This window comes from Patiria miniata, unplaced genomic scaffold (assembly GCF_015706575.1).
Source record: "Patiria miniata isolate m_02_andy unplaced genomic scaffold, ASM1570657v1 HiC_scaffold_5, whole genome shotgun sequence".
Classification (NCBI taxonomy): Eukaryota; Metazoa; Echinodermata; class Asteroidea; order Valvatida; family Asterinidae; genus Patiria; species Patiria miniata.
In genome coordinates, this window is record NW_024037072.1 from 31725159 (window position 1) to 31747795 (window position 22637).

General features: G+C 39.3%; 1 protein-coding gene across 9 annotated transcripts in view; it reads right to left on the minus strand.

Annotated features, from left to right (window-relative positions):
• The window catches only part of LOC119740773 (regulator of G-protein signaling 7-like), a 132061-nt gene that overhangs the window by 101376 nt on the left and 8048 nt on the right, over positions 1–22637 (minus strand). For all 9 annotated transcript variants that reach the window (XM_038216189.1, XM_038216188.1, XM_038216193.1 and 6 more), the window contains exon 3: positions 885–981. In XM_038216189.1, the coding sequence (XP_038072117.1) occupies positions 885–981 (97 nt within the window). The remainder of the gene's footprint in view (positions 1–884; positions 982–22637) is intronic.

A 22637-nucleotide genomic window follows, 5' to 3' on the forward strand; every position in this document is an offset into this window, starting at 1 on the left:
TTAAGAAAATCCCCCTACCCCTTACTTTTGCCTGAAGCCACAACTATAAATTACAAAACCACCCACTCTCTTCATGATAAATGTTAATTATTATTATTTACAGACACGTGATTGCCAACTGATTGTATCTACCGGTAATTGCCTTAAGTTCCTTGCGTGATATCATCACTCAATCACTCAATATTGCAAATCTTGATTCATTGTTATTTGGGGTCTTTCATTTTTTTATGTGCATGTATTGACTTCAACGCTGCAGCTCCCCCCCCCCCCCCCCCCCCCCCCCCCCCGCGCTTTTGAAAATCTCCAAATCAAGACCCAAGCCAGCACCTTGGGAAAATCCTGCACCCACAACTGTTCCAAAGCAAATGCTTGGTGGTGCACTGAATAGTGAACTGCTTCAGAGCCATTGCTGAAGGCACACAGGATCATTCAAAGGCAGATCCAGAGAGGTTACTGCCGGGGGTGGGGTGGTGGGGGCCTTATTTGAGAAAATTTCGGTCACTGACGGGGGGGGGGGGGGGGGGGGGGAATCAACCACTGTAATTTGACTTTATCCCAAATTATCAAAAAGCTTTCTTGGATTAAAGACCATACTGGTACTAAACACCCTGTGAAATTATTGCTGTCATTTAGATGAAATTGAGAAATATGGGAAACAATTTGTCCATTGACTGATTTTTGGAAATAAAGAGTATGTTTTGTGGTCAACAAGTTGTGCAGGTTTTTTTCACTGCTTTCTGCCAAAATGTAAAGCCTGCTGAGCTGAAACCGCGACAGGTTAGGCTTTGAACATTTTTCTCTGGATTTTGAGTGGTGTACTTAATAGAAATCAACAAAACGCATTAACAGCAAATGATCCGATATGCTTTGTAAAGGCCACGCACCTGTGAAGACACTTGGCACTTTGGACATGAAGCTCTTGACTGTACGGACTGGCACGCCGTTCTTCTCATCCTGCATCTTTTGTATGAGCTTCTCCACCTGTGAACAAAATGAGAAATGCAAGAGTTATGCTTTAAAAGCCATTTTTTTTTTTTAATTAAACAAAAAAAATCACAACATTTTTGGTTCAAGGTAAATTCTCATGTTTTCTGCTATACAATTATGATAAAGAAGTCATGTGAGCAAAAGCATCAATCAATCTGACAGCATACCGGTACACGTCGGATTGACAAAGTTTGTAATGAATTTGTTAAAATTAAGGTGCGCAATCTCTTTTGCACCCCCAGAGCACACAGGTGTCTACCAGTGCTGTAGTCAACTCCATTATGGGCTTCATGCACCAACAAAAGAGGGCGCTTTTTACCACTTTCGAGAACCCCATGGATGGGACACAACGCACACGCGTACCGCAGCCAATTTCACCAAACATTGCGTAGCTTATGCCATTCCGACTTCTTCCGAATCTCAAAAAAGTCTTTCACAAATAAAATAGCAGTTTGTTCACCTCAAACAAACAGCTATTACTGTCTTGTATCAACCTTGATAAGTTGTGCAGTAACAGGCTCCATGATGATCATGATTTGCTACTAAAATAATTCACTGTCACTTCGCCACAACTTAAGCCACCTAAAATGATTGCTCAAGTTGCACCATAATTTATTGTGGAAGTGGTGGACTTCCGCGCTATGGAAGTTTTAATAGTGAAATGTTTCATACGTAAAATGTTGCGCAGCGTGAAATGTTGCGCAAATTTCGCAATAAATTGTTGCGTAAGGGGAGTTACGCCATTGGGTAAAGTTTCTCAAAATCAACTGCATATAACTAATTTTATTCTAAATATGCACAAAGTTATAGTGTCTTCGCGTGAGCGTCAGGCGTCGCCGATGCGTTTTAATGTCTCTCCCAGTGGTATCCCTTAACTCTCCTTTTCTTACCGTTAAAGGGAATGTACATCATTGGCTTTTGCTCTAATTTTCAGAAATGAACTATTTGAGGGGTTAGTATAATAGATCAAATATTGTTACACTGACATGTTTGAAGTTTTGTGTTCGAAAATGCTGGAAAAACCAAGAAAAACAAAAATGTTCAAGTAGTCTGGTTCCTTGACTCCACTAAAGATAAAATGGATCAATTCATAGATGCCGGAAAATTGTAAGGTAAGGGAACCAGTCTAGCTGGCCTGCACCCGTTCATGAACATGTTACAAATAGCAAACAAAATTTGGACTGAAAAAAGTGTAAAGTTGGAGCAGTAGATGAAAAAATAGTTAGGTTTTTCCAACGCTGGTCGGCTGACCACCGTTGGAAATGTATACAAAAATACCATTTTCTTGAAAATGACTTCACACCAGGTGACATAATTTTACAGGATGCTTTAGACTGTCATTTACCAACATCCTAGTAAGGTATTTCGTAAAAACTTGGTAGTTTTATTTTTCGATGTTTGCAAATGTTGTATATTCCCTTTAAAGGCGGTACTTGTGCAGGAAACCCATAAGTCCGGTCAAAAAAAAAAATCATAAGTTCAACCACACGTAACAGGGGAAGAAATTAAAACAACGAAGAAATGCCGTTGTCATGGTTCCTTCGAACAGTTTGTGACCTGGCTTGGGACTGGCTAACTTACGATCAGCTTGTGATAAATTTTTCGAAAAAACTTGAAAGGAACCTGTGATTATCTCACCCATGTATAACACTAGACAGTCCTCTGAACAGGGAAATTGAGGAACAGCCCAAAGATTTTAAAGGGAAGATACAACTTTTGCAAATATCAAAAAACGAAATGATCAAATTATCACGAAATGCATTACTGGATCGTTAGGGAATGACAGTCTCAAGCATCCTGTAAAATCGTGGCACCTGGTGTGCTAACATTTTCAAGAAAAATTGTATTTTTCCAAAGCTGGTCGGCCGACCAGCGTTGGAAAAAACTTCTTCTTTTTTTCAAAAACTACTCCCAATTTTTCATATTTAGTAATTCCGAATTTTCTTTGCAGTTGATTACACACCTATGAAGGGGTACAAACCTTCTAGACTATTTTTCTATACCTTTCAATTTCCCCCAGTCTATAAATTGCTCCGTTTCATCTTAAAGGGTGTCAGGGACCAGACAACAAGAACATTTTGATTTTCTTGGTATTTCCAGCATCTACAAGCTCAAAAGTGAAACAAGTCAGTTTAACAATATTTGCTTTAACATACTTATCCTCCAAATCCATTTATTTCTGACAATTGCAGCAAAAGCAAATGTTGTACATTCCCTTTAACCACAAGGTAGAGAAAAACCGCATACTGTTAAGTAATTGAATATTTCACTGTTCGCTTGTTCTGTGTAATTAATCCTGTCTTTATGATTTGTCCATCAATAATAACGGATTTCTGTATAATCCCCTGGATTCAGAATAGCTTCCACAAATGCTGTTCATGTCACTTTATAACTTAAATATCATGATTAAATTTTGAATTGTGTTACATGTTTATTAGAGTCATACATCTGTGTAAAGTACAATATGTACACATTCGGGACGCACATACATGTACATGTAAGTGTACAGAACATTTTAGAAATCCATTACTTAATTAAATATCATTATTTAATTTAAATTGTGTTACCATGCGTGACAGAGGCAATAAGCGACATGTACATGTACAGTATACATGTACATGTGTACATTGTACATCTGTGTTAAGTACTGGTACCTAGGCACACACATAAATGTACAGTACATGAACCTGTACATATTTTAGAAATCCATCTTACATTAAATATCATTATTAAACTTTGAATTGTTCTACATGTATGTGTAGAGACATAAGAGACATACAGTATGGTGCAGTATGCATGCACTTTAAAATGTACTATACAATATTATAGAATACATGTACATGAAGTGAACATGGGACATTCGTACACTTCGCTAGTATTCCCAAAACCCATCTACACACTGTACATGTGCATGTATGCATTTTACAGTACACCGACACTGCAACAATTGGCATTACTTATTCCCGGATTCGAGAAATAAATTGGTATCCATGACAACGCTGCAAGTTCACTGACATGCACTGTCTCCATAAGAAAAAAAACTCCACAGAATTGGCTAAATTTGCTGGAGACTTAAGTGCAAATACCCCTTGCCAAAAAAAAAAAGGAAAGAAATCCTAGGAAGACGAAGACTCAACGTCGTCGTTTTTTTTTATCTGTGGATGACCGACAAAGTCTTTGGATTTTTTTCCGAAGGAGTGAATACATGCGTCCTGCTGCTCATGAATTATGATCAATTGGACAGTCAAAAAAAAATAAAAATTGGGGAGCATGTAGAGTTAAGGTTACCCTGCATGATTGAGCTTTCTAGCTTGTCTGACAAATGACACCGCGCTATTAATAGACTGAGAATTTTCCCCTTATTTCTCACCTCACATTTTATGCATTCTCCGAGGAAGATCTATTGTTTGTCGGGTTTGATGGCGCAGGCTAGCCGGGAGGCATTTTCCCTTTTGCGTCTTTTAATGCATTGGTTGGTCGCCTTCCGTGCTAGCCGCGGCAACAAAAGCCTCAAATCGCAACGGCCAATTGTTCATTCACTGCACCGGCACGTGAATCAAAGAGCAGGCTTTTGCCAAACCAACAGAAATTAATCTTCACGAGATATTCTATCAACAACAAAAAAATCCTGCTGAAATGCTATGAATTTACAGAATAACAGCACAGAGATGATGGCAGACTCCCCTTTAAAATGTTATTAGTAACCATGGATTTGCCTATTGTGTGCATCTTTTTTTGGTTTTTCGCTCACTGTTCATGACACAACCAGTGATATAATGACGCACATGCTTCAAGGATAAACTGTACAAAAAAAGCTGCACAAGAGACCACAAGAAGTTAGTTGCACACACGTACATTGTACATTTACGCCATAGAGCTACATGTATATTAAATTACTAGAGTGCTAACTCGTCATTCTGTACGAGGAGATGCTTTGAAGCCGTCCTGGGTGCAGGCATTTTGAATTCATGTGCGTGTTTGTAGAACATAATGAAATTAGATGGATTGAATTTTGAAAGTTTACTCTACATGCAACGCGCAAGTAGAACACACGCAAACAACTTAAGCGCGTCATTGACTGTTAAAAAAACATGACGGCAAAAATCATCTGCATGGAATACGCGCACGCGTTGCGCTGTTTGCGTAGAGCAAAATGACACGCACATTTGCTGATCGTGCGTTTCGGTTTTGGGCGTATTGGCTTCGATAACCCACCGGTATGGAATAAAAACGCAGATATGCAAATAGCCATACAACAGCCGTACAAAATTTCTAGGTCTCCATAGGTTTGTGCACAAACATGGATGCGTCCAGCAGGCATTACTTGGTACACGAAGTTAGCGCTCTAGTAATTTAACATAGCTCTATGATGTACGCGCATCTGCCATGATTCAGCTAGTACATTTCCATGAGTTTGAGGAGTACATGTACGACTACTTTGCCATGGGCCCATGAGTATGACTACTTTGCCATGAGTACGAGTACTTTGCCAGGAGTACAAGTACTTTGTCATGAGTATGAGTATGCCATGAGTAGAGTATGAGTACTTTCCAACAGTATGAGGAATTTTCAATGGGTGCAGGTGTTTTAAAGGTTTTTTGGCCGTCAATTATACTAGACATCAAACAAAATCAGAATGTAACCTCCAAAACCGTAGAAACCTGGTTCTTTTCCCGTGTGTAGTTATGAAGTTTTTTTCTCCAACCTTACCATCGTTGTGTGGACCTGAAGAAAAAAACAGGTCCACACAATGCAGGTTGTGTGAACCTTCTGTGGACTAAGCCAGGTCCACACAAGGTTTCCCCCTTTCTGAAAAACAGGTTCAGAGCCATTTGGGGGTTAGGGTTAACATCGTAAAATGAAGAAGTACATTCAAGGAAATTATGATACAAAATTGGGTTGACAGAAATTTCACAGAACGAGTTAAAGTAATTTTTTTTTTCTCAACACGGTACCGGTACATGCATGTACATGTAGGGTAGGTCATGTGCGTGTGGGTGTAATGCATGTGTTTTATGGCACGCTGGGGTATTTTCGTAGGCCCTCATATTTTTCTGAGGCCCTAGGTTAGTTATGGGTGTCCATTGAAACGATGAGGACGTCAAGAAAGGGGGAGAAACCTGCACGATGAAGAGATTAGGGTGATGGAGAGGTTGCACTGTCCTCAGCACCACCAACTTGACCACCAACAGCTGGTACTGATGGCATGAGAGAGTCAGGACGGTCGTCCGAGAAGACTCCGCCACCCCTTCAGGGGGTGGCCGGAGTCTTCCCGGCAGCTGGAGGGGCTGCAGGGGGTGGCTGGAGGGGCTGCAGGGGGTGGCCAGAGTCTTCTCGGCGCCTGAAGATCCGCCCTGAAAACACGCCTCCCTCAAGGCGCTGCTGGGAAGCCCATAGTACGCAGACGAGGCCATACCAGTCTTCAGCGAGCTGCTAGGCAGGCGACCAAAAGGCGGCTCACTGTGCCATTTAACCCATGACTGGGGGAATGCACTATGATCAGAGTTATTCTACTAGGTAGACTGCCAACCTACCGGTAGGCTAACGAGTGCTACCTACCAGGGTTTGCGATCAGAGTCCTTCTCCTAGGTGGACTGACGACCAAGTCTTACGAGCTCCACCTACCTGGAGCAATCTGGTTTTGAGGCACCAGAAACTCGCCTTTCACACCTCTGCCGTCGGTTTTAAAGAGGGGTCAGCACAAGAAGCCAAGTAGTAGGAGTTTGGTTAGGAGAGGATATTTGAGGCCCTAGGTACAGTGTCTACTGTGCACTATGGGATAATCCGGGCCTGCATAGTCTGGTACATGTAAATTTTTTGTACCCTGGGAGTAACTGAAAGCCCTTTTTACACAAGACAAATCTCGGGGTGGACGCAGGGTTGACGCAGGGTTGAAAACATGCATCGTTTCACACTTGAAAAATTTCAACCCTGCGTCAACCCTGAGATTGATTTAGCCCCGGGTTGAAATTCTTGCCAGGGCTCAAAACAGTAGTGATTGATATAAGCTTGATTTGCATAAAACAAGTGTGAAACGATGCTGGGTTGAAAAATCTAAAACTCAACCCGGGCCGGCACAGGGTTCACCCAGGGTTGAGTTCAACCAGGGTTGAGAGGCTCTAGTGTGAAAAGGGCTTGAGTAAGGCAATAGAATGGTGTCTTGAAACCTAAAACAAGGCCCCACAGTATTGTTCTGTAATTGTGGGGACCACTCACCTGTTGAGCAATAGTTATTATTGGGACCGAAGACCCTATGGGGATAGAAGAAAGACCCAATAACTTGGTCCTACTGGTAATTTCCTTAATAGAAAACTTCCCAATAATGCAGTGCCAGCTTAGTGCACTGATACATGTCGATACAAAAAAAAAATGACATGAGCAGTATGACCTACCATACCAGTGAACTCTATGGGAGGCCCAAATTTGCCTACGCCGGCCAAATCACGATTGGCATGCCCTCCAATTTTCTCTCTGGTATTAGAGCACCTTGCAGGCCGTGAACTTGAGGGTTTGTAAAAAAGAAGGGAGAGTTGTGAGTATTTTTCCTGAATTTCAGAAGTGGGCATATTCATCAGTGGTGTCTACGGCAGTTTATTTACTGGTCTGCAACCCTATACATATGTCCCTGCCCCCATATGCAACATAAATTGGCATTTTGTTCAAGTTTCTACGATCATGAAGACAGCTTGACATTTATTTTCCTTTGGCTCTTCACAAAGGGAGCAAGTTCATGGACACTATAGCTGTCACAATGAATATTAGTTACGGATAAATATTAACCACTCAACTTGTAATCGGGTTAATCATCAGAATAATGAGCCGCATTAAGGGCAATTGACCCATTTCTAGATTGTATCATTGTACACAAACGTGCACACTTCTCTGTGTACCAGTACTTGTAGCTTGCTGGATGGAATTAGGCCACTGAATTACGCCAATTTTGCAAAATAAATCAACACTCTCAGTGAACACTGGGTGTACTTTAGTAGGTTAATAAATTGCAACAACATTTGCCCTTTATCTGTGTATGTTTCAAGAATTACTGTTGCATGTATGTGGGACATAACTGCCATGCACTACAATTGTGCACCCATCCCGATCCTTGTGGAGACATCGCTTTGTTCTCGTGTACAAAATCGTGAGAGGGTCGAAAGCTATATTCAAAATGCTCCTATTTTAACCAGAATTACTTTCCTGGGTTGAAATTCTAACCAAATGTCCCTTACATAAAATACTTCAATTTGCAACAGATACCGGTAAGTACATGTACACCTTGAGAATTACTAGTTTTGTAAAATTAATATTTTAGTGAAATCCTTTTGGAGACCTTTACACCTTTAGAAATGTCGTTGTGGAGACCGTCACACGTGTACATCATACATGTATCCTTTTGTTCCGTATTATAATTGTTCCGTATTATATCGAGGTTGTGATGCTTGCAGTTTTTAAGATAAATTTCATAAATGTTTAAATTTTTCAGCCATGTCCAGAAAATTAAAATCTTAGTGTCCAAACAAAAAGAGCCATGGGATAGAAGAAACATATACATGTACAAAATTCAGTGAATGTCACGGGTGGCCCCCAAGGAACACATATTGCAGAGAAACACAACCAGCTCATTGCAATGAATAAAACTTAGTCATAACTTGCAAGAAACATGTGTACATCATCCGATTACAAATTAACACAGGTTGAAATCAGAATATTCTGACCCAACAGAACATGTCATACATGTACATTGTAACTACATGTACCTCAAGGCTGAAAATTGTTTGAAACGCATGTGATGTACGGTACTTAATTCACGAGGAGCCATTTTGGATCATGTTCCCTGAATGTATTTTATAAATTGTAAACTGTTGAATGGGATGGTGCCAGACTAGTGTATTTATGCATTCCAAGCCTCACTTTCATTTTTGTGTTTGTTTATTTGTGGCTTCAAACATTAGGGTATGTTTAGGCCCAAAAAAAAAAGTCTCCGGTTTCTGGTATGGAGCTTGCCCAAAAAGTGGTGCGGCGATGCGGCTTTTTTTTTTTTTTTTTTCACCTGTTTTTTTTGGCTTCAAATGTCGGCTGATGACTGCAAATGGTGCCCGACTAAACTTAGTGCAAATATTATGGGAGACCAGAGAGGCCACATAAAGCTTATTCTCGATCATAACCCCATCTAAAAACATGTTAAAATTGTGCAGCAGCAGGATTCCAGTCAAACCAGTGAGTTTGGCGGTTTTGAGACATCATCTTTTATTGAAAAAAAACCTTTTTCATTTTGCCGACACGCATGGCTACGGCGACGCGCGCGCATACCAGAAACCGGAGACTTTTTTTTGTTGGCCTTAATCACAAATTTTTAATTATTCATCAGAGCAGACTGGTATTAATTTGTAATTAACTTTATTTCATAGCTTTCATTTCTATGTACACAAGTTCCAAAACTGAAGATTTTACCTCGCTTTTGGATGACTCGTGAAGGCTATTACCTGACTACAGGCAATCTAAATTATACATGTACATTAATTTGTACCGGTACATGTACACATAGTCATATTAAGACTCTTTGTAGGAAACGCTGCCAATAATTCACGTTCACATGTACATTGTACATGTATGTGCATGTATCTGCACAGAACTCCATACAGAAATGTTTCCTTCTTCAGCATATCATGTAGCGCATCAAGTAATATCAATCTCAGCTTATTTAAGTGTATCTGACAATAGGTCATGTGAAGATTACACAACCATGAATCAGAAAACAAATAAGTCTTCTCATGTGTTTTTTTCTTCCAACATCCAGGGTCCTTCTGTCTGCACATGTTGCTGTAATGCCAGACACTCTCAAGCTAAGAAAAAAAAGGAGGGAATAAGAAGGGTCAGGCAAAAAAAAAAAGAAGCTGTTATGACCGGAGCGGAACAATGACGTCAATGTAAATCTTGGGGGCTATGCACTGGAGAACGGAAAAACCCGGACGAAAACAAAATCTCTCTCCTTCTCTGATGGCAATACAAGACGCGTGCATGTTGCGCGTTGGTGATGGTGATGATGATGATGTTGATGTGATGTGCTGTACCCTGATCAGCAGGCACAGACCGTGGGTACAGTGCCCAGGAAGTGGGCACAGTCTGGGGTGAAAAGGGCAAGGGAGGAGGAGGGGTGGGGGTGGCTGGGATGATCTCTCTGGGTAAAGACTTTTCCGGTGCCTGGACACAGGCGCGCATGTACATGTACTTGTTGATCTGATGTTTTTTGTTTGTGTTTGTCATTCAATTTTTTCTCTGCATTGTGTATTGACATGGATTATTTGTTTACTTCAATTTATGTACAGGGTATTATGTTTTCTAATTGTTTTACTTAATGTTTATTGACTTTTACTGATTTTGAGTGTAAAGTGTCTGTTCAATACCTGCAATTGACAAGCCTATGCTTATTATGGCTATTAATTACGGTAATTGCATTTTCGTTCATATTAAATTCTTAATTTATATTTTTCCTACATGTTCATTGAAAACATTTGTGAGAAAATTTTACTCATTGTCTTACTGCCAGGTACTGACACAACAACAAATCGCCAAAGAAATGAAAATTTATGATAGCAAAACGTCCAAAATTCTGGCAACTTTTGATGCTGAAATAGCTGTAACATTGAGGTTTCTACATGAAACGACATCACCTTTTTGCTCATGAATATGGAAATTTGCATTAGCCAAAAAAAAAAAATCCAAAAGGCACCAAAATACCCTAGAAAATGGCAAAATGGTAATTGAAAATATGGTTAAATGGGACACAAAGGTGCATTTTCAAGGATTGCAAAAAAATATATATTGCATGGGCCCTTTAAATCTGCTCTGAACTTACTGGTGTTATACTCTATACATGCGAACCAGTGCGAATACAGTGTGTTCACAAAATGGCACTCTTTATGAATAGTCACAAAGCATCATCAAGTTTTCATGCATGGCATCCAGAACAGCTGGGCAGTCAATCTTTTGAAAGCTTTATGCCAGAATAAGGTGCTTTTGACCTACACATAAAGAAGGCAAGTGAATAGTCTTATACAATGCACAGAAGAAGTTCATCGGTTTAAATTCAAGAATCAACATTTACATGTAGGCCTACAGCAGATTTCGCTCAATGTCAACACAAGCAAAACCTGCGAAAGGCTGGTTCCCGTCCCTACCACTCTATGCATGTACGGTACATTTGTACCAAGTAGATTTCAAAAGTACAGAAACCAGCCCAGAGGTAAGACAAGAACATTGTTCAGAAACCAATGCATTCAGGGAAAGTACCCCAAATTCAATGGATGTTTTGCATTTTGGTTGCTTAAACGTACATGTAGGCTATACACCATTTGCAAAAATCAAAAAACAAAACTACCAAATTATTATGAAATATTTTATTTGACTGTAAGTGAATAATAGTCTTAAGCATCCTATGAAATCATGGCGCCTGATGTGCTGTCAATTTCAAGAAAAGTGGAATTTTTGTATCCATTTCCAACGATGATCGGCCAACCATCGTTGGAAAAAATCTGATTTTTTTTTCAAATACCGCCCCTAATTTACCAAATTTAGTTTGTCCACATTTTGTTTTCAATCGGTTACACATCCGTGTATGGGTGCAAGCCAGTTAGTCTGGTTCCCTGACCTGACAATTCCCCGATGTCAATTCCCCGATGTCTATAAGCCGTTCCGTCTGAAGTAGGGTCAGGGAACCAGACTACCAGAACAGCTTGTTTTCGTTGGTTTTTCCAGCATCTGTGAACACGAAACTTTAAACAGGTCAGTGTGACAATATTTGCTATAAAATACTAATCCCCAAAACCATCCATTTCTGAAAATTACAGCAAAAGCAAATTATGTTGTATACAGGGTGAGTAAAAAAACCCGAACCCCATATATGTCGGGAACATTGTATTAGTGAAGTTCTGCATGCAGCACTTTCAAAATCTAGGATATGAAAGCCCAATTCATAAGCTTTCTTTTAGTACAAGAATCATTCAAATCACTCATATACTTTTCAAGTTACGGAATTTTAAACACAAATGCCGTTTTAAGGTTCTGTCACACGGATCACCCTTCTTATTCCCACGGATCAAAGTTCAGTGTTCTTTCAGCAAAACGAAAACAAATCACATAGGGATGTGTGTGAATTGTTTTCGTTTTGCTGAAAGAACACACACCTTCTGTGTGATCCGTGGAAAGAACTTTAAAATGGTGGTTGTTTAAAATTCCGTAACCTGAAAAAGTGCATACGTGATTTGAATGATTCTTGTACTAAAAGAAAGCTTATGAATTGGGCTTTCATATCCTAGATTTTGAGAGTGCTACCTGCAGAACTTCACTAAAACAATGGTCCCAACTTTGGGTTTCTTGTGTTTTGACTCACCCTGTATATTCCCTTTAAGTACATGTACATGTACAATGTACATGTATACTTGAATGCAACTTGAGGCTTTATGGTGGAGAGTACAACTGAGACGTTTCAGGATCACACCATGTGAAGTGACTCTCAAAAGAAAAGTGGTTCTGAGAAGAACCAGAGGTGTGAACATGACAGGAAACAAATCACCTGACGACAGGCCGAGCATTCAGACTGAACTGATGGGGTTTTTCACAGAACCAAAACTCCTTCAGAGACAAATCCCTTCACATGGTGTACATGTATTTGCAAACTGCGTCCAAGTTTCATACAGTTTAAACTCTCTGATTTTTCTTACTTAAATACAGAATGCAGGGGTTCCGTTGGGACAAGTCTCTTTCTATGTTTGTGCACATTTGCAATATGCAAACTACAGGTTCAATATAATCATGTGAGTGATCTCTGAGGAGTTAACATTTAGCAGGGACAAAGCAGGCAAATGTTGTGATCGCAAGTTGCTGAGGCATGACTTCACAGGTGGCACTCGGTCAGGAGCCCAGAGGGCAGACTTGAATTTGAGTCCTCACACCTTCAGTCCGAGTCTAAGTCTGAGTCTGAGTCCGGGCCCTGAGTACTTGGCAACTTGTTCTTGTGAATATAAAACGTCGCGAAATGCCAAGCGGCGTTGCTTTGTGCTCTGCGTTCGCTGGAATGTGCAGTCTCCCCAATGTAAAACCTCAAACATGTGAAAAAAGAAACCGCCCGTTCTGGACAAACTGTCAGTGCTAAGATTTGTTTTAAAAAGTTTGAGCAATAGGGGCCTAAAAATTCTCCAGAGAAAAACGTGAAAAATTGTGACTTAAATTTGTTTTTTTTTGTAATCAAAGTGTCATCCTTATTGTCTTTAACTTTTACATGGGATATTTGATATATTGAATATTCTCGATATTGGAAAGTCCGATGCATCGATTATTAAAAATTCTGATATCGACGGTACTTACAACAAGGCAGCCTGCCCCAACCAAAAACCTGTTATGGAGACGCTGCTATAAAATGCAGACAGTTTCCCTAATGCCTGCTGGAAACATGTAAGGCAAATGTACATTATACATATACAGTGTATGTGTTTAATGTTTTAAGGACATGAGACAATGCCAATGATGTCCATTAAAAAAAATATTGACAGGGCAGTACACAATGTACAGTGTTATAGCGCAACCAGACGAACCAGCTTAAGAGGCATCCTCATACATGTACTGCACACTGTCTATATGCCATCACAAGATTTGGAGGCCATGAGAATGACATGACAAGATCGCATATGCAATGCCGCTATATAACCCACAAAATTATTATGTACATGTACGTGTACACAAATATCCTCGACCGTCGATCCCCACTCGATACGAACACGCTACAACGCTTGCCCAGCCGAGGAATTGTCCGGCAAACAACTGGTTTTACATTAACAATGTATGAAATTGTCACGACCGGCACGGCACCATGTAGGAACGTGGGCTGTCGGCCGGCTGGCCGTCCGCAATAACCAAGCCTCTAAACACAGAGACATGCGTCGCGCTCCAATGCTATAATTAGATGCTATTTTTTTTTACCTGCGATATGCATTATAGAGAGACATTTGCGTCATTTGGACAAAAATACCTTCAGCTCGGGAAAGGGGGGGGGGGGAGAGAGATGGAAGGTATTTATTGTCAGGTCGTACCTATTTTTGGTTCTCTAGTTGATGAATTTTAAATTAAACTGTGTGTGTCAATTTTAGTTCAAAAGTATTACAAAAATATGAATTTTTCATACCGGTATGCTGATCTTATTCCTTCATAAATAAAACAAAATAACTGTGCGTGTATGTAGGGTGAATGCTTTGTTAAACAAATTACAAACATTTATTTTTTTCTAACAATTTAAGATTTTCAACTGGCAAAATTTACAATGTACAAAAGAGTACACCCATACTTTGATAAGATCCTTTACAATGTACAGCAGTTTTCCTTTACAATGTACAGCAATAAACTGCAAAGAACATGTACAATGTACATGTACCCGTACATGTACATGTACAATGCACATGTACTGGTACATGTTCATATACATGTACAGTATACGTACATGTACGCAACATGTACATGTACATGTACCGGTACGCAACATGTTTTTGTACAATGGATATACATGTATACATATAAACCTATAAGAATAGATATTCCCATGATTCAGATTACATACATGTACATGTATAACTAATTTTTTTTGAGTTACATGTAGTCTTTAATTTAATGAGTGCTACCTTCATTATAAGTCAGATTATATAGTAACCCTTATCACCAGCAAAACATCAATCTCCATGTAAAATAATTCTCCTCTATTCATCTTTATCACAGCCGTATGGCCTACTATTGATCAGTACCTGCATGGCATGGATGTAAACATGTAATTAATTGATATGTACATGTACTTGAATATGAACGGCTGCAGAAGGAACGTTTCACATGAGATTTCATGAGAAAGTAGACATTTTGAAAACTGCAAGCATCACAACCTCCAATGTGGTATCAAATTAAAGGGGACAACAAGACATTTCGTGTGAGTGATGAGGCAGTCAGATTACATGTTAATATGGTTTTAAGCATATTTTTTGGGTCAAAAACCTGGGGTTTTGGGGGCTATTTTTTTTTTATGGATTATACTTTTCATTTTGGCACATTGTTTTTACATGCAAAATGCAAGCGTTAATGTGCGTTTCTGTTTTTTAGGCAGATAGAAAACCAGGTAGCTTCATATTTTTTTGCGAAAAGAGTTTTTTTGTTGTTGGATTTTTAGTTTCTCGGATGTCAGTTACTGAAATATATCCCTCCAGAGATTTTATGGTTATTTTTTAATAACTGAAATGGTAGCATACAATTGTACATGACTTACAACCCAACGATGTCAGGGCACTACAAATATTTTTCTATCTGTGCATAGTATGAGTTTGAAAGGTACATGTATGTATTTAAATTGTTACTATGTATTTTTCGAATCAGTCACCGATAAAAAAAAACTTACTGCAAAAACAACAGAACTTTATTTTGTTGGCCTTTTTTGTAGTTGAGGTACTTGATATCAAGAGATATTCTGTGAGAAAACTCCACCCTAAATGCTTTGACTTTATAGAATAACAGCACAGAGGTGGTAGAAGACCCCCTCCAAATGTAACGTGACTTACATACCATGGAATTGCCCATGTACATGTATATGTACATAGTATGTATGTACATGCATGAACAGTTAATTACATGTACGTACAAAATGTACATTTACCCCTCCCCCACCCCCCCTTCATTCACTTGACAAGGTGAGGATAAATAAATTTGCACCAAATGTGATGTCCTTTAATGGATTTGCAGTCTGCAGGCCAAAATGGTACTGCCCTTCCACAGTATGTACAGGGTAGGTACGTACGCGTACCAGTATACGGTACATGTACATGCTGTGTCACTGCCTGACCTACAAACAAGGGTATGACCAGAATGGCCTGACTAAATAAAGCTGAACGAATGCAATTATCGCTCATTGATGGGATGCTGAGGATGAGTGTTAAAACCCATTGATGGCACAGTGCACGGGGTCAACCTTATACCGTGCGTTTTGAGAGAGAGGGCTACCCCCCCCCACCAGGCCCCACCCACCCAAGTGTCCCTTTCCCCTACATGTACAGATGTATCTATAGACCATTGTTACCTACATTAAATAACACATCCCTCTTGCTATCTCAGACGTATTCCTGAGATTCTGGGAACACAATAAAAAACACAAAGGAGGGGGGGGGGGGGCCGCGGGGGTGCTTCTCTCTGCCCCATATCTTGCTTCAAATGGTCAGCCTAGTCATCAACTGGCCAGAGAACTGGGGGGTGGCCCTGAAGAGACATCGAAGATTTTAATTTATTTCACAGCATTCCCTATTTTTTTTTTCAAGTTTTCACACAGTTTTGTTTTCAAAAAAATTCTTCACGCCATTCAATCTTTTTTCACGTTTTTCTTTCACAATATACAGCACATTTGAAAGTCCTATAATGTCAGCTGAGAAAAAAATGCAGGATTAATATATAGGACCCTCTAAGTTGCCGAGAAAAAAAATTCAAAAAATGTTTGTTACGTCGTGAAATGTCAGGAAATATCAAGAAATAATTTGTCATGTTGTGGAAAGTTTTTTCGATAACATGAAAACAAAAAAACTGAAACGGCGTGAAAAACGTTTGTGAAGCGTGACTTTGCTAGTCAAGAAAAACATGTATTAGATGTCCCTTCAGGGCCACCGTAGGGGAGGGAAGGTTGCTGTGCCTATTATGATGTTGGCAATCTGGCTGCTTGGCCATGGTCGGTTCATCTAATTACAGGCCTATACTCACAGCTGGGCCATGTAGAGACAGACATGCTTTGACATCTTGCCTCAATGTCACAGTTTGTGATTGCAAAATAATTATTACATGAAAGTGTTACGCGCATGTAATATAAAATGGCGGTTGAGGGTGCAGAAACCGCTAAGTGCTTTTAAACATGATTTTTGCATATCTTGAACTCTTTTAGTTTAACCTGTAAGTTGCATTAAAAAAAATAATTCGTATTTCATGGTCTCTTCAACAATAATTAAGAAATGGGATTCTTATTTAAAACCCTAACCCTTTGGGCTCTTTAACTAGAAAGTATCCTGAATCCGCCAAAATCCATCAATTTTGCCATGCAAAAAATGTTGATGGCCAGTGAGTCCATCAGAATCCACCAGTTAGGTGGGAGTAAATCTGTTGAGATCCTGAATCCGCCAAAGTCCCCCAACAGCTCAATATAGAGGTATCCTAAATCCATCAAAATCCTGCAGTTCCGCTCGGCTTACAATCCTGAATCCATCAAAATCCCCCAGTTTGTGCAATATGAAGGTATCCTGAATCTGCCGAAATCCCCCGAAACAGGGGTGTGGATTTTGATGGATTCAGGTGCGATAGGGTTAAGCTGTGATTTTGTCCTACAGCCGGTACACATTATAGTACGTCAAATCCACCTTTTGCTGAGAAATTTTATTTTACTAAATATTTCTGTTGACAATTTGGATCACAACCTACTTGTGCACTCTTCATTTCTTTTTGTCTTCCAGAAATTGACACGCCCCCCCCCCACAACTTTTTGAAATGTTCTCCTTTGCCCGCCCACTTTTGGACATCCCTCTGTACATGCGGTCACACTGTGACCCTCCACTTCCAGAAACGATCTGCTGCCATTGCATTCAAATTATGTTCAACATAAGTACTACCAAACGTGCGGCGGAATTCATCAATCATTACCAGGAAACATTAAAAAAACATTTACTGTACACACAGACGGTACATTCAGTGTGCATGTTTCTATTGCATCCCTTCTTAATTTCAATGGCCCCAAGCATTGCACACAGTAGCAAAGACAAACAAGATAAGACATCAGTTTCCCCTTATCCCTAAAAAAAAAAAATAGGCCTACCAAAGAATTTTTATTTACACAAAATCTGGGTCGGTGATATGTGTTATTTGTGGAACAATTCATTATGGGTTCTTGATGGGGCTAAAGTCCTATCCAGATGCACACAGGGATGATAATTTTGTGGTCACTTTTCCGCCCCAAACTGAATGAGTAATAAAACCCTAACCGCCCTGAATCCTTCAAAATCCTCTTTGCCAAAGTGGAGGAATTTGGAGGATTGAGGTTACATGGCAAAAGTGCGTTACTTATTTCGTAGGATGCACTTTGTCAAGGTCTTGGGCCGGACCTTGCGTTGTTTTTACTCAGCCATGCATGAATATAGGCCTGGATTATACTAGAAATCCTCCATACTGCTCCAGGATGTCACTGGCCAAGCCTCAACATATTGACAGTCACTGCCGCAGGATTTTGCAGGATTCAGGCAGTGGTCACCCCTCCATGGACCATATTCAATGATAATAATAATAATATCGGAGTCTTATATAGCGCACATATCTACCAACAAATTAGGTACTCAAGGCGCTGGAAAATATGTCTATTATTAAAGAAAGGTAAATAAAGTTTATGAGAAATATGAGACCCATTATGTAGTACATGTACCTTATAATGGTTTACAAGGTACTGCGGCGCATATTGCAGCCACTGACAGATACACCGGGGCAAACCCCTTCTCTTAGCGATAAGTGTTACTGGGTTCTTTAACGTGCATTACACAACACACGGGACCTACGGCTTTACGTCCCATCCGAAGGATGAAGCAATAATGGTAAAGTGCCTTGCTCAAGAGCACAAGCACCATGTTCCCACGGTCAGGATTCGAACCCATGTACCACGGCACACGAGTCGAACACCGTAACCATTGGACCACAGCACCCAAGAAATAATGGAGGAATTTGCAGGATTGAGGCTATGTATTTTTCCATGAGGCCAATTGGAGGATTTTGCAGGATTGAGGCTACATCCTAGCAAAGAGGCCTAGGGAGTTAGGGTTTATTCTGTAACTTGAATAGATGTATTCAAATTTGAAGTTTAGATCCAGGTTAGGCAGATGCTTATAAGCAGTACCGGTATAGGTAGCAAAGCCACGTTCATGTAGGAACAATTGCACTGACCCAAAATACTACCCAACAATTTAAGAACAAAATCCTTACCCAAAGTGAAGATAGGACTGGTATCAAATACCCTGTGAAATCATTCCACCTAAAATAATATAATTTTTGGAAGAAATCTCAGAAGTCGGTTTCAAAATGGGTGCCTGTGTGGGCCAATTTTTTTTTTAACATGCATATTAGCAATGGAATCCAGTTACAAGACCCAAACAAAATGTGGATGCTCTTTCTCCATTTTTTCAAAATGTACCGGGTATAGTATCCACTGAGCTGAAACTTCAACAGGTTAGTTTCTATACACCCTACCGGTACTTTCAAGATTTTGAGCAACTTCGTTGCTTCAAAGGAAAAAAATGCACAAAAATATGTTTCTACAATGTACGTTCCTTTAATTTAAATGATTTAACAGTTTAGTCTTTAGATAAAAACACCCCACAATTTCAAGTTTGAGCTGCCACATTCACAGTAAATGTAATGTCTGATGTTCCACTGTAATTCCAGGGTTATGAAAGGGTAATGTCTGTGAAAGAGTCAATTCAACATGATTTATCTAAATGTCAATTAATGTTTCAGAGAAATCATCATAATCTCCTAGTCTGTAATTCCTTGACCATTACTACATGTAGATGATGGATGTACCGGGTATAAGATGTGAAAAATACATCTTTAACCTTTATTCACTGAGCTCTAAAACTCTGGAATTGCCAATTTAAATGTATTCATAATTTGTAAGTACACATAGTGCATCCTGGAGCAACAATAAAACAGAATTTGTGTACATGTTCATTACGTACAGGGACACAGTCATTTTGACACTTAATTAAGCAAATTATATTGTTCTTACTATTAAATGACATGCACATCAATCTTTATCAATGTCTATTTTGTAGAAGTCCCTTAAACTTGACCATTATGTGTAAAGGCCATCAATCGTGCAGATGTGCAGGCAGTGCCGCATCAAATTACTTTTCCCAAAAAGTTTTTTTCACGCAAAACGCCTTTCACATAAAAAAATATCAAAGAAATCTTTATCCTACATGTACGTCATAAATTCTCTCCAAGTTCAGTTCCCTACCAAAACGAGAAGGGAAAAAAACCCCAAAACCAAATGAGCTTTAATAAAATGCAGAGGTCTATCAATAACACGTCACTTCACAGCGTTCACGCATTACACAATTGTCTTTCACTTTATAAAAAATTCAGACGGAACAGAGCTCGGAGCGCACACATTGATCCACACCAAATGCCTAGGAGTAAAAATATGTTCTTATATTTCTGCCATTCTTCCCCCCGATGAATTAAATTTCACCGTTGCTATCTCTCTCCCTCGCTCTCTCCCACACAGTCACACACGCACAGACAGAGGCAGACGCATACGCAGCGACAAACGTCTGCTATGGGAAGCCCGCAACCACCGAATGAATAGTTTTTGACCCTCATCGCCATAGAAACTAATTACTCTTGTTACTATGGAACCCCCGCATTGCAACGTCCAAGGAGCGCGGCAGAGCGGGGGTACACGTATAGAATTAATAAGCGGTCACATATTATATTACCATTGGTCAGGCTAGATAGGCGATGGAGGTGCGCATGAATACCAGGTGTTTATGTGTTGAGAGATGGAGGAGGAATAGGGGCCGGCTGACAGATTGCAGGGGAAGCCATTCTACAAATATCCTTGTTTTCATCACCGTTATTGTTTCCTGTCTCATCGGCTCAATTGCACCGCTTTGAGACAAAAAAAATACATGAACTTTTTTGCAATTTTTAACATGTACTGTAGTTCTTACTGTAAACCTGTGAGAATTTTTTTTTTTGGGCCTTAAATAAATTTCTTTCTTAGAGATGTGCAAAACTTTGTTTTCCTTTTGAATAAATGCCAATTTACATTTGGTGAATTGTCACATTCGAGGGAGCTTGTCAAGGACATGAAGGATGCAAGAAGACGAGTAGCATCAACATGATCAACATGTAATTTACAATGTACGTGTACATATTATGTACATATTGGCCTGAATTTTTTTGAATGTTTTTGTTCTCACAGTTCTTGTACCAGCACATTAATTTACATGCAAGTTCTTGAGTTCTTAACACATACATGTACTGTACCTGTACACACAATCGACTCAAAAATAAAGACAACAGGCTAATTATATGTCGTACCGGACATTTTAAATTGGAGACACTTCAATATAGAATTGACTAAAATGGGTCTACAATTTCATGTACATGTACATTGTATATGGATGTACAGTATACCAGTACATATGTACGTATCGGTATGTACATTTATATGTTATCATAAGATTTTTTTAGCTTGTGACAAATTGTCACATCCTCACTTTATAAAGTTCTCTCCAATATCCAAGATCCCCAGCCTGAATGAGTCATAAAACCTTTTATATGGAGCATTGTGCAATCTTTGATTATATCATTTGAAGTGTTCATACTATTTGAGTGCTAAGGTTATTAGGATCATTTAGGGTTCATGCATTTTGTTCGTTTCAAATACTTTTTTTGGTAATTTAACACTACTCAAAATTCAAAGACGGATGTTCGAAACCTTACCCGGTGAAATTCCAGCTCATTGGATATTACACTTTTTAAACAAACAGTGAAAAACCATGCACGACCTTTTGATCCTTTGATCAAAGTTGTCCTTTCAGTCAAAATCAATCAAGTGACTATTTTTAATAGTTAAGAGCTCCCAGCCTACATACATGTAAAGCAGCATTGACTGGCTGTGACTGTTTACAACTTGATACAGTTATGCTTTGACTTTAGGTGATTGATACACCAGCTGTGCCTACAACTTGCCTGCTTTTGTCTGTTGACTGAATATGACTGGTCACAGTGCTTGCTAAAAATATGATCTGACTGTTGGTGACTGGCCTGTGTAAAAGGCGTGGCAGGGGAAGAGGATTGATGTTTTGACTGTCTGTAACTATGAGGGTTAAAACTTGTTAGATTTTTTAAAATAAATTTGGTACGTTACTTTTTGGATAAATGCAAATGATCCTATTATGTATGCATGTAAAGATTTTTAACAATTCAGTCCATCACAAGAAGGGTGTCCTACCATCTTTCAAACACCCTTCACATACATACAGTATTTTAGACACCAGCATTGTAATCACGTAAAACCTTACAACTTCGTTAACCATATGTCTTGTTATCAATTGCAAGAAGATTTGGACACACGATTCCCCAAGCTGAATTAAGCCCTGTTGGTTTGTGTACAATTCAATGCTGTTGGTCATTGACTTGCTACTGTTGCTTTTCTTACGTCTAAAAATCATACACATAATGTGAGTGACACTAGAAATATATTGCTGCAAATAGAATTGTTGAGCCACACATGTACATATGTCCATGTACATGTGTCTTAAAGGGAACTGCGTCCTGAAATCCCTGAAAATTTCATATTTTGGATTGTTTACTTATAATCCTAGTTCAAACATCTGGTTGAAAGGAAACAAACCTAATGTACCATTCCTGAGAAAAAAAGAAAAAAACCTGTTGTTTACATCAGACACGACGGAGTACGCATATGTTTTTCCTGTCGTTTTCAATTCAATGTACATGTACATGTATGATACACGTACATGTAGTGTGAATCACATAAATATTACACACAGCACCAATGCACAAATGTGGTTTCTTACACTTCCGCAAAA